At 48.5% G+C, this 13,350-nt stretch overlaps 1 protein-coding gene across 2 annotated transcripts in view; it reads left to right on the top strand.

The window, feature by feature from the left end:
- Window positions 1-2,789: 2,789 nt before the first annotated feature.
- Dgkh (diacylglycerol kinase eta) overlaps window positions 2,790-13,350 on the top strand; it is a 163,221-nt gene continuing 152,660 nt past the window's right edge. For both annotated transcript variants that reach the window (XM_029469092.1, XM_029469093.1), the window contains exons 1-2: window positions 2,790-2,916; window positions 10,168-10,362. In XM_029469092.1, the coding sequence (XP_029324952.1) occupies window positions 2,857-2,916; window positions 10,168-10,362 (255 nt within the window). In that variant the 5' untranslated portion in view covers window positions 2,790-2,856. The remainder of the gene's footprint in view (window positions 2,917-10,167; window positions 10,363-13,350) is intronic.

Raw genomic sequence — 13,350 nt, 5'->3', positions numbered from 1 at the left:
CACTTTGTAGACCAGGCTGGCCTCGAACTCAGAAATCCGCCTGCCTCTGCCTCCCGAGTGCTGGGATTAAAGGCGTGCGCCACCACGCCCGGCTACGAGTCATTCTTTCAACAGACTTGAGAAACATGGAGTGTGATGGAAGACGTCAGTTATAATATTTGCTACCAGGAAGACGATATGTGAAAGCTGACTTCAAAAAAGTCTTCTCAGGCATCATGAAAGGATGGCATGTAGCCATTTAGTGTAGAGAGAGCAGACATTTTTGTTTTGTTTTTTAGCCATGCAGCAAAGTCGGGAATACTTTTATGAGGAAGGTAGCCCTTAGGGTGAATCGTGAAAGATGAACAGGTGTTGTACCAGGCTGAGTAAGAGGAAGAACATTCCAGAACAGGGTACAGCATAAAAACAAGTGGCCCGAGGGTAACCACCTGCAAGAAACTCCGTGTTCCAAGGGACTGGTGAAGTAGACGCCTCGTGAAGATACTAGGACTTCAACTTGTGACTTAGGTCACTGTAAAAGGGATGACATATAAGCAGCTTGGAGGAGACACAACTAATGAGGGGAGCCGGGGGTGGGGGTGGGGCTCGGTTGGTCAGGCACCTGAGGCCAAGCCTGATGGCCTGAGTTCAATACCCAGCTCTCATATGGCAGAAGTTGAGAAACAATTCCTGCAAGTTATCTTCTAACCTCTCCACACTTGCACACGGGACCCACACACAAATAAGTAAAAATAGAGTAAAAACTTCAAAAGTAGTAAGGAACATAATGCAGGCCAGAGTGGTGAGGGAGAGAAAGTGAAGGGAAGGGGGAAGCAACGAGAGAAGGGAGGAACCCAGGCTTTTTTTTTTTTTTTCCCTTTTCCTTTGCATGACTAAGTGAATTGTGGTGACATTTACGTAAGACTAGAGAGAAAAGTCAGCTGTCAGGAAAGCACATTGTTTTAGACAGGCTGAAAATAAGGCCAGGGGGAGAAAGGTAGACATTCCTGGTTAGGAAGTTGGCTGGCTTCTGGGCTGGAGAGATGGCTCAGTGATTAAGAGCACACACTGTCCTTGCTGAGGGCAGGGAGTTTGGTTTGGAGCACCCACATTGGGTGCCTCATAACTCCAGCTCCAGGGGTACTTACTGGATGCTTCTGGCCTCCTTGAGAATTCACACTCATGCGCGCAAACCCACACACAGACACAGACACAGACACCTAAGTGAAAAAGAAAAGTCAAAAAATGTAACAATATGCTTGAAAAAGAGAAGTTCGCTTCCGGTCTGGGATAGCTCAGTGGGCAGGTAGAATGCTCACCTAGATGGAATGAAGGGCTGGTTTTGAGTGAGCCCCAGTGTTCAGCTGTGATTCCCAGTGCTGAGGTAAACGCAGCACGGTCAGACCGCTCACTCACCCCACTTAACCCTCATTCAAAGTAAGTGAACGACAGGCTATTTAGGCAGCAGGTTAGAGACCACTGAACAAAGCATAGTCAGTAACAAAGAAGACCCAACAGTCCAAGGGCCCGTTTAAAGGAGAGATTCAGGAATGCAAATCTAGNCAGTCAAGTCATAGAAAGTGAGGGCTGGAAACCATCCAGTGGCTTAGCTCTCTCCACAATCCTTAGGTGACCTTTATAGGTGTAGCTTCAGTGGAATATTAGCCTGGGAAGTTAGTATGACTTGGGAGCATGCTGGATCAAGTAAGTGTTTTGATTTTTCGGTTTCAAAACGTGTGAATTCATCTGTCTACCAGACTAAGGGCCAGGAGATGGTGCTGGCAGGAGTCTGAAGTCCATGAGAGAGGAAATGACCCATGCAAATGCAGTCACTGCTCGGTTTGCAACTAGATGGAAACCATCTTCACTGCCAGTAAAGATGATTTCAGGAAAGATGATTTAAAAAATTGCTAGTTGCAATTTTCATTTTCTTTTTCCCGGAGAGCAGCAGGAGAGACAGTTGACATTTGAGCTCTCTCTCCGAACTTCCCCTGTCCCTAATTTGAGTGGAGCGCTCACAGCGGACCACAGACCGGCTCCTTAGCTGGTTTTCTTTCCACGAAATCTTTCAGCCATAGAAAATGAACAAAAGCAGGGTTCCCCAGACAGCCCAGCCAGACATCCCAGCTGCCGGAATAGGTGCTTGGGAGCGGCTCAGGGGTGCGAAGCGCAGCCTCGCTCTGTTGAAGCCAGGTACTGTCCTGGGCAATTGGTTCCAGGTTCAGCTCTGGAGGCGGCCGCCGGGGGCTACAGGCACCCGTGGCGAGGAATGCCAAGGGGAAAGGGTGCCAGGTCCCGCTCGGCTACTCATCCCCAACATCCCCCGATGCTCCTGGCGATCCCGGCCCCGCGGCGAGGCTGCCTCTTTTAGCCGCACCACCGCCCGGTGCCCGTGACCACCCGGTGGCTGCTTTCGGTTCCGCGCCTTATATGGCCTGGCAGGGGGGTCACGTGCGTCCCGGGCCGCCCGCCGGGAGGGGCCGCTGGGGGAGGGGCGGACGGCGGGAGAAAAGGGGAGGGAGTCGGAGGCGGAGACAGGAGAGAGAGAGGGGCGGATTCTGCGGCCGTGGGAGGCGGCGGCGGCTTGAGGAGCCGAGCGCTCGCCGCCGCGCCGTGGAGCGGGACTCAGGCGGCTGCGGAGGCGGTGGCGGAGGAAGGGACCGGCGAGGGGGCGGGCGAGCGCGGCGGAAGCCAGAGAGCGCGGGAGGGCCCGTGGCTGGCCCCGGGCAGGAGCCCGGGCGGCAGAGACAGCGATCCCAGCGAGGGAGGCGCAGGCGGCGGCGGCGGCGGCGGCAGCAGCGGCAGCGGCGGCAGCGGCAGCGGCAGCAGGGGCCCGTGTCCGTGCGCTCCGGCGGCCAGCGGGCGCGGGCCGGCACGATGGAGCCGCAGCACGTGCGCCCCGTGCTTGGAGCCCAGAGCCCGGCCTGGGAGGAACCGGTGGGTACCGCGCCCGCGCCCACCCTTCCCGCTTGTCCTTGCTCCCTGCCTCCCCCTCCCGGCCCAGGTTCCGTTCAGGAAGCGGTCCGGGATGAGGTCCCCAGCTGCTTCCCAGCCGGGGCAGCGCTTCCTCCAGCGCCCGGGCTCCTCCTTGCTCGCCGCCCGAAGCGCCTTTGTCCGGTCGGCCTCTGGCGACAGTCCTTAGAGGACCGTTTCCGCGCTTCATCCTTTTCCCAACTTTGCACTTCATTCCCGAGTGGCGCGGCGGCTCAGGGAGTGGAGGCGACGGGGTTGCGCGGTCAGCGGGTGGCGCCGGGAGGAGACGGGGCTCACCTCTTGACCGCGCCCTGGCAGTCACCTGGGCACGCAGGTTCCCGAGGACCGCCGCCTGTGGAGTCTGTGGCTGCCAGAAGCCCAGAGCCACGCCTCCGACTCGGGTGGCCGCGGCTGCCCTGAACTGTTACGAGGGTCAGGGGACCTGGACCGGGATCCAGCCACCGGCTAACTTCGCTTTCGCCTGGATCTCACAGCACACGCCACGCGCAGATTGAGTCACTTTAGGGGCTCAGAGTGTTGCGTGTGAGAAGATGAGAGTCGAGGTCTTTGGATTTATTCCCTAAACTCCTTTAACTTATTTCTTACACCTCAAACTGAGCCGTCTGTTATCCATCCATCCCTTCAGGGGTTCCTCCCAGGAATCCCCGTCCTGCGTAGACCCTTGTAATCTTGAGTGGGCAGTGAATTTTGGCTCTGCATACCCTATTTACGTATTTCTTTCTCCTTTTTGATTGACGTTGTGAACCGTCTCAAAAGCCTGGTCCAAAATTTCAGGCTTCATCCGTGCTGCGGTGCTGTTCTGATGATGTTTTCCCAGGGACTTCCTGAGTCTGCTCAGGCGGGCCCTCTGCCTGTTGAGAGCTTGTAGGTCAGGTGCCAGGCTTGCTTCTCCTTTTCTTACCCGTAGACTTCCATCCAGCCCGTTTGCCAGGGTACGATTCGCTGTCTCCTGCTTCCTGACCTTTCAGGAGTGTCCTTCGACTTTGATCCATCTGCAACTGCTTTTGCTTTTGTGAGTTTGCACGTTAGGTAGCCCATCTGCTCATGTTCTATTGCGATCATCATTAGGGAGTAAGCTATTCTTGGTTAAAAATACAATTCAGTCTTGACATTTAAGATCATTGGGAATTAAAGCCAGCGACCTGTTTTGAACTTTACTATATAAAATCCTATCAGCTTCCACCACTTACAGCGGGAAGCTCCAAGTTATGTGTAATGCTTTTTTGGGTGCTGAATGTTAGGACTTCACNGCAGTTAGAAAATTAGAGAACCTCCGGCTTTCTTCTCCAAAGTGCTAAGAAACAAAGTGCTCTCTTATTCTTCTAGAAAATCTTCAGTGCTAGTCTCGCCACATGAACGTTTAAAGCTAAAACCTTCACAGAGATGTGAGATGGAGCAGTAGCAGTGGCTAAATGTTGAACTCTTCAAAACTCGGCGTATTTAAGTGGCTAAGGCATTTTATTAGTTCAGCAGATATTCTTATCCAACACCTACCGTGTTCTGAGATTGTTGGGCAAGCTGTTAACTCTCAGACAAGCTTTGTCCCCAAGAACCTTACTTTATAGCTGAAGATTGATATCTATCCAAGTATGTGTCATAAAAAAGTTCTACTGAGTGATTTTATTCAGAACTTTGTGTAATGACTACAATATTTAAGGATTTTCAAATGGTTTATATAACTACTTAAGACAGTTGAGTTACCTGAACGACTAAAAGAGGCGTGTACTCAAGAGAAAGCAAGAATGCACTAGAGGAAACGGCTTTAAATGTTAAATATTTCTGGCTTGGGGAGCAATGGGGTTGACGTTTTAATCTAAATATGTTTTGAAGGAACACTGGGTCCATCCGAATCCGTGTTGTTTCTGTTTGGGACAGAGCGTCACACTGTAGGACAAGCTGCTGTGGGATTTACTCGGTAGGCCAGGCAGGCCTGAAACTGCATGCCCTGCTGTTGCTTCAGCAGAATGCAAGGCATCATCAAAAGTTCTCAAAAATCAGGGTCTTTAACTTTGATTCAGTGAGCTCAAGAATCTGAATGAAGTGAGTTCTGGTTTCCTTCACAATGAACCTATATGACGGTCATGCAGCATGCTATACTTAGAACATTAATTGCTAGTCTATATAACGTTAAGAAGCCACAATATCTGTCTGTCTGTCTGTCTCACACACACACACACACACACACACACACACACACACACAGAGAGAGAGAGAGAGAGAGAGAGAGAGAGAGAGAGAGAGAGAGAGATCAGATCAGATCTAAACAGTAGCATCACAGCTTTCTTGAAGCCCAGACTGTGTGTGCTCAGAGACTCTCATTTTCAAGACCTGTGTGTGTCCCCTCCCCTCATTGCTTCCTAGTAGGCGGCACAGAACAAGCAGCTGGTACATGCTCTGGCAACCACAGCTAGAGCCCCAGCTCNATGCCTTTCCCATCAAGATACATTTATCCTCTGAGCCAAAATAAATCCTTCCTCTCTTAAAACAAAATGAAACAACAGCAAAGAAAGCAAACCTGTTTTCACTGGGATTTCAGTTCTGAGCTTTTTTTTAAACTTTCTTAAAATTTAAATATAGGCAATTTAATATTTTACCATACAAGCTTGACTAAATGGGATTACTGTGTTGTTATGGCATGTGGCAACATGCATGCAAGAATTTGGCGTTTCTCTGTCTGTCTCTGTCTGCCTCTGTCTGTCTCTCTCTGTCTCTCTCTGTCTCTCTCTCCTGATGGAGCCTAAACGGTGATTGCCTGATTTCTCCTATTCAGAGAGAAAAAAGCAAAAGATTCCTTGGAGATTCATGTGGAGAAAAGGGATTTTCTGGGACTTCCTGACATTCTGTCTGTGAGGGGGTGAAATTAAGTTAATTAGCTAAATCTGGATACATATTAGCTTTATTTAGCGTTATTCTGGCTAAGTCTTGAACCTAAAGAAGATACTTGCTAGCATAGTAAATTTCTTGGTTTTCTTTGGTGCTAGCTTTGGAATATAGTCCAGTGTTAGTGAATATAGGCATAATTTAAATTTTAGCCCAAAAAGTATTTGGAGGATTGGGTGTGGTGCTGCACACCTGTATTCACAACAACTAGGTGAGGAAGGAGGGCCCAGATTGTGGAGCCAGCATAAACTACATATTGAGACTCTGTATCCAGAGACAAGAGAAGAAAAGATTGAGGGCTGGGATGTAGATTTGGGACAGAGCACATGCCAGTGCAAGGCTTGCCCTAGCATCACTAAAGTAAATAAGTAAGGAGAATCAAAGCGTTTTGCTGTTGGGAATGAGCGGGTAGGAAGATATTTAGCAAAGCAGTCCTTAATCTTGGGTGGGAGTGGGTAGCAGATAGGTAGTTACAATTCTAGCTCAGTTTTAAAATGTGGGCGTATTTACAAAATACCTTAAGTGGAGGGGGGCTTGAATATACTTCGTTCCCTAAAATTGGTTTTTATTTTCAAATGGTTCTGTACCCGTTGGCATTAACTGTTGGCAGTATACCAGTTAACAGTCCAGAATTAATGGACACTTAGAAAGGGAAGTGTTTTAAAGCAAAAAGGCCACAATACAAGCTAGAGGTTGTACAGTTCCACTTTCTGCCTGGATGGTGAGAGGCTTTGTCCATGTGGGCTAGGACCACAGTAAGTTCCTGTAAGCAACAGCTCTGTTGCTCATGGAATGTTTTGTTATCTGGGTAACAACTAAGAAAATTGACACAGGGCAAACTNTTTGAATGTTAAGTTCTGACTATGGAATACATAGTGATTGCGGAATCAGTTCCATATTGCTGTCAGGGCATCCTTCCAGTCTGTGCTGGTTCCATCTGTAGTCCTTTGGTTCTGGACTGTTCAGGAACATGAGCCCTGGACCATGGCTTCTCAAGTACCCACTCATGGTTTTCAGGGTCTGACACATAACTCGTAAGTTCTATCACAGCTGAAGGTAAAACCGTAGAACATGGGATTAGACACTTTAAGTGTCTCATGATTCTGCTTGTTGTGAGCAGTTGATTAGTTCAAAATACCTGTAAGTAGTAAGAGAGTGTTCATAAAGTTTTAGTCAGCTTTGGCTTATGTCTCTTGTACTTTGGGGAGGGGCGTATGGCACCTTATTAAGTAGAAAACTGACTGGGGGGGGGTCAGCTTTACTCCTTTCTGTTTAACCCTGACTGTAGCATCTATAGACTGTATGGCCAAGACTCTTTGTTGCTTTTGTTTGTTTGTTTGAAACAAGATCTTGCTGTGTAGCCCTTGTGGGCCTGTTACAATGTAGCCCAGACTGGCTTCCATCTTGGCAGCACTCATACCTCAAACTCCAACATGCAATCTTTCAACAAGATATGTTCTACATGGAAGTTTCATTGTATAGCCCAGGCTGGCCTCATATTTCAGAGGTCTACGGGCCTCTGCCTCTGGAATTCTGTAACCAAAGGTGTGCACTACTACGGCTCACTAACGAAGATCTCAAAGTAACAGTAATAAAAAGGAATTTGTAAGCAGCAGGGGAGAGATTCTTTGAAAATCTAAAACACTAAAGAAAGAGTCAAGGAACTTTTTATAAACCAAATGAGACAATATGCCATGTATTTGAAATTGTAATAGCTATTTCGTGAAATAGAGGCTGACGCAAGAGACCTGCCATAGATTCCAAATCAGACTGGGCCTGAGGTGTGCTAGGGGACTACCTCAAAGCAAACAAACTGAACAAAGAAAAGGCAAGTGCATTTCACTTAGGTCAGATAACCATTTTGAACGCTTTTAACTAGGAGAAGCAGTTAGTAGGTGAGATACTATTTTAAATTGGGGATTCCTTGAAAGGTTCTCAGAAGCAATGGTCTTCCACCAGGGTTTTCCCCTGAGCTGCCTTTAGTGGGAAATGCGGCAGCTTTCCTTTCTTTGCCTACACAGTATTTTCAACCGTCCTGGGTTTCCTCTACAGCTGCAGATGCTGTAGAGTTGCAGTCATTTACTTAGCAGGAACTGGCTTAGACTGGCTTTGCTTTTCAAAGTTACAAGCTTTAGGAGCTGGCTACTGAATTCTGTGTTGATCAGAGCGGGCTGCAAGGCTAGGTTTTTATAAGTAACAGATACCCGCACTTTGAGAAATTAATTGCCTGGCTCCTGGATGTGAAGCTGTGCAATGTGTCTTTAAGCAATCCATATCCTTTCAAAGAGTAAGAAATGGAACCCGTCTTCTTCACCAAATAGGCATGGGCCTTAGACCACCTTTCACTTCAGTCACCCTTGACTGGATTCTGGGAAATGTTGCTATAGAAAACCTGAAAGTTTAATGTGTGGGTTGAAATACAGGATAGCTGTCAAAGTGACCTTTAGCTATATAGAGTGTGGGGAAGAGAACATTAGAATCATAATCACATTTTGGTCCCAGCTTGTGCTCTCTGTCTTCTTTACATTAAAAGGAAAAGTCTGAACTGTGTTAGGCCCTTTACTAAGGAAGAGTCTTTGTGTAGACTTGTCTGTGACCAAATAGTCAGACTAAGACAAAGGACACTAACAGGGCATTATTTTGTTTTTGGCTGTGATGGGCCTTCTGTACTCTAGGCACTGATCTGGATCTCCGGCCAAGGCCATTTAATGCTATTGTTTCTTAGAAAGTTCTCAGCATATGTTCTTGTGGGTACAGAATTTCATATTATAGGGCCAGAAGAACTTTTGAAGTCCATTTCACCCCACGTTTTCCTTCGCTAAAGGGAATAACTGAACCACAAGAGAGGCTGTCTCTGTGTTTGAGAAACATGGCCGCACTCCCATGCTGAAGGACTGAAACGGATTTCACATTTTCAGTGTAGTTAAAATCCCTTAGAGCTAGCAGCAGCTCTAGCGCTGAGCCGATCATTGCTGGTCTTAAGGTTGCACCTGAAACCTGAAAGAATCAAAACCCCAAATCTTAGTTTCCAGGAATTNTCAAGGTCAAGGCTAAGTGACAAACTAGGAGAGGTACCTGAAGGGCAATGGCTAAAAGGATTGCTCTACCAAGGAGAGCACCCCTGGAGTCGGTAGGGGCTTCATAATTGGGAAATCACTAACAGCACTGTGAAGTTTTCTAAGGTGGACAGCAGGAAGCGTGTCCTTTTCGTACCCTCTCCCGCAGCCCCAACCTGTGTAGGATTTTGAGGTTGAATGTGCATTCTGCGCTGCTGCGAGGTTGCTCTTCCCCGCGGCTGCGCTTAAGCAGCTGGCTGGGGAAGCGTCTGGAGCCCAGGCTCCAGCCTGTGGATTCTCTTTCCTGAGACTTTAGTCCGGACCAGGGAGTGGCGTTCTCTCCTGTGCATGTGTGTATTTATATTCTTTGCTTTATACTTTGTTAGTTGAGTGCATTCTTCCAGGCATTCTGGATGGGCGCTTTAGTCTAGACATTTATTTCAGCATATTGTCGTCTTGGGCTGCGTGTCCTCTCTTGTTTCTGCGTCCTCTCCACGCCCTTCCCAGCTTCCTGTTAGCCAAAGGGAATCGCTCTTTCTGAACCAAAAGTTCTCAGAGCGGAGCTGAACCTCCCGGAAAATGCCCTTCTCTTCCGTGTGCGCCGGATGGGGGTGGGCCCGAAACTAAACAGCACTGTAGAGGAGGCCGAAAGGACCCGAACCCCCGGTCAGAGGTGGGGAGGTAAGGTCCTAGCAATGGTGCTGAGGGTCCTTGAGACCCAGTTCATCTCCCGGGCAGAGGGAACTTTTACTTAGCTGGTGGTCCGAGTATGTGGAGGGATTCGGAGTCCAGAGGTGCACCCTAGGACATAGGAAGTTGCTCCATGTCCCCCCTTCCCGCAGGAGCCTTCTCCTCACTCCTGCTGCCTAGAACAAGGGGAGGAGCATCGCCACTGCCTGACCTGCTGCGGCATGCCCCTGCCTATCTCTGCTCTCTATTCCCTCTGAGCCCTCCAGACCCTAGGAAGAGTAAGAGGGAGGTCGTTCGAGGCTTATCGCGACTTCCATCCTCTCATTCCAGTGTTGGTCATATCCTGGGTCAGCAACNCCAGAACATCCCAAGCTGGGTGCCCAGACGTGAAACACGCAGAGGACCCCAGAGGTCTCAGCAGGGGCGGCGTGTGATCCCGGGTCCCGGGTCCAGGGTGCTGCGCGGCGGGGATCACGGAAGATGGCGCCAGCTAGGCGCAGGGTTCAGACGTTCGGGCAGAGCCCAGCAGCTGACCACAGCCCCTCGGGGCGCTGCTGTGTCCCTGCAGGAATCAGAGAGGATGGCCGGGGCCGGCAGCCAGCACCACCCTCAGGGCGTCGCGGGAGGAGCTGTCTCTGGGGCCAGCGCGGTTTCCCCCACTGCTGCAGGACCGGGAGAGGATTCGTCCGACAGTGAAGCGGAGCAGGAGGGGCCCCAGAAGCTGATCCGTAAAGTATCCACCTCTGGACAGATGCGGACCAAGGTAAGTCTCGGTCGGGGGCCTGCGAGAGGGCTGTGGGCAGAGGGAACGCTCTGGGAGATCCCTGGAACTGGTATCCGGAGGAGGGGCGCGGGGGCGCGGCCTGGATGGGGCGTGGCCTCGCACAGGGGGCCAGACGGTACTCTAGGGATTCCTGCGGTGGGTTTAAGAGATCTCTAGGGTGTGTGCTGGAACGCTTGTCTAGCCATCAGAGCAAGCGTCTTGGAGCAAGGTTAAAGCCAGGTGGCAAGTTCCCACCTAGGAAACTTAAAGGGAGTTTGGTTGTTCACCCATGCGCTGCATGCTATGGAAGACTTGCTGGAAGCTGTGTTCCGCCAGCCACCGTGCATTCCCACCCACAGCAAGCTGCTTGCGCCTCTCAGTCAGTTTCTCTGGTGTGCTGTGCCCACAGGCNGCCCAGGCTTCTGTGTTGCAGGTTCCCTCAAAGTGCAGGGCTCGGACATCCATGGTGGTTCATCACAAGTTAACCTCTTTAGGATATTTCATGGTGTGGTAGTGCTTTTGTGGCGTTTTGTGCTGATCAGTCTCAAAGTTGAGCTTTCATTTAATGATTTAAGGCTGAGGCTACTGGATGTTGAGGGACTTAGATATTCTAACGTTCTTCTTAGTTTAGAAGTCTTCAACACCTAGGCTGTTGTTAGTGGAGGAGTTAAAGCAAGATTTTGAGTAGGGAACTGATTAAATTAGTGGATGCTCCCTCTAGTAACAGATTTGCAAAAGCAATTCATCTACAGTCATTTCATGACAATTAGCTGCTAAGGCTTATGGGAGTCTTACATGGAAACAGTTTGGATTAGTGTTTGTTTGAGCGCGTGCTGACTTCGAAAATTCAGTAGATGTATCCACGACAATGACTTCAGTTACCGGAGTCAAAGGTTGCTTCAGCAGGGTTTACTCGGACATCTTGGAACTACTGTTTAATGGAGATGGATTTTGAACTTCATAGCATTTGTAATATTTCTGAATTGAGATTTTTTGAAAACTAAAGCTAACCATGCTATTAACGTGTGAAATCTTATTCTAAAAAAAACAAAAACAAACAAACAAACAAACAACAACAACAAAAACCAAAACCCCAAAACCAACCAAACAAGAAACTTTGGCTGGTCCGTGGTGGCGCACGCCTTTAATCCCAGAACTCGGGAGGCAGAGACAGGTGGATTTCTGAGTCCAAGGCCAGCCTGGTCTACAAAGTGAGTTCCAGGACAGCCAGGGCTATACAGAGAAACCCTGTCTTGGAAAAAACAAAACAAAACAAAACAAAACAAACAAAACCTGAAAAGATGAGTTAAAGAGAAAAACAGCAGGTTTCAAAAATGGCACATCATATACTTATATGCAATGGTCAAAATTCCATGCCTATTAATATCAATATTGGCTAGTAAGATTTATGCCATTTGAAAAAAATTAGGGATGATATAAATTGAACTGAGGAAGTAAGATTGAACAAAAAATTTGATAGAAAGCACTATTAATTTGTGGGCTTACTGAACTTGAAATATCGTATTGTTTAATTTTTGGGTAAAGCATGTTTATGAAGACTATAATAAATCTAAGAAAAAAAATTTTTTTTTTTGGTTTTCTGTTTGACTTTCTGACAAACATTTGCCACGATTATGACTAATTATCAAGTTTTGGAATATTGCTTCTGATATTCATATCAGAATATCAGGAAATCTGCATTTTATACTGGCTCATATGTTAGTATTTATATAAAATGTTTTTTGCACAAACATCTGATGTCAGAGTATGAAGTTGCCAAGACTAGTGGGCCTCAGCCTCACGGCCCACCTCCTGCAGTCCAGGCTGTAACGTGTGTTGTGGTACCCATCACGGTGGCTCTTAGCTCACACACTGCTCCTGAGGGGAGAAGGTGAGGTCTGTGGAGGAGGCAATTTAAGTAGAGCTACTAAAGGTAATAGTGGGTTCCTAGTCTTTGGGANTTATCCAGGTAAGAAGAGAAGCACCCTTAGAAAAATGAAGATATTTCCTCATCTTCTCCCTAGGNGTATAAGGTGAGAGAGGCTTGAGGGTTGGCTCAGGCCCCAGATTTAGCTAAGTCTTAGTTGGTTTTGAGGCCACACTAACAGTGTTTTCTCAGTCATCCTGAAGATACATNAAGACCCTCTAAGTATGATGGGTTAGGATTGCTAATAGTGCGTTTAGTTCTGAATTCACACACTTATATATACTACATGCTTACATATAGATGTATAAATGTGCTCCTGATGAGTGTGTTGTTCATAGAACTTGAAAATATTTGAGGGCAGGAGCGACTAGGTCTGGGAGGTGCTTGCTGTGCAAGGGGAGGACCTGAGTCACATCTCCAGGACCCATGTGTTTTCGTTGCCTCTATGTTGCAGATCCATGTGTCTTTGTTGCCCTTATGTTGCTGTGATAAAAATACCGTGACCAGGAGAGCTTATAGAAGATTGGTTTTGGGCTTTTACTTCCAGAAGCATAAGAGGTCATCCTGGTGGGGAGGCATGGCAGCATGAGGCAGGCATAGCAGTAGAAGCAGGAAGCTGCGGCATGATGTCCTGGAACAGCGAGAGCCAACTGAGAGCAGTGTGAAGCTTTAAACTCCCAGACTCTGTCACCCCCCCCCCCCCCCCAACCCCCCCCCCCCCCCCAGTGAGGTACTTCCTCCAGAAAGGAACTCCTAATCCTTCCCAAACAATGCCACTGACTGAGGACCAAGTGTTTACATTCCATAGACTGGGGGCATGTGTGCATGGAGTGGGGGCAGGGGTGGGAGCAGGGGTGGGGGCAGGGGTGGGGGCAGGGGTGGGGGCAGGGGTGGGGGCAGTCATTCTTAGTCAGATCCTTCTACCACATTTGATAAAAGACAGGTGCTGGGGAGGCAGACACAGGAGGATCCCCATGAGTTGTTGGCCAAGCCAGTCAAAGTTTCAGGTTTAAGGATCAACCTTGTCCAAAAATTAAAGAGCAAAGTGACTAAAGAAGACA

The sequence above is a fragment of the Mus caroli genome, chromosome 14 (genome assembly GCF_900094665.2).
Source record: "Mus caroli chromosome 14, CAROLI_EIJ_v1.1, whole genome shotgun sequence".
NCBI classification, from domain to species: Eukaryota; Metazoa; Chordata; class Mammalia; order Rodentia; family Muridae; genus Mus; species Mus caroli.
This window is presented reverse-complemented; position numbering and strand designations above follow the sequence as displayed.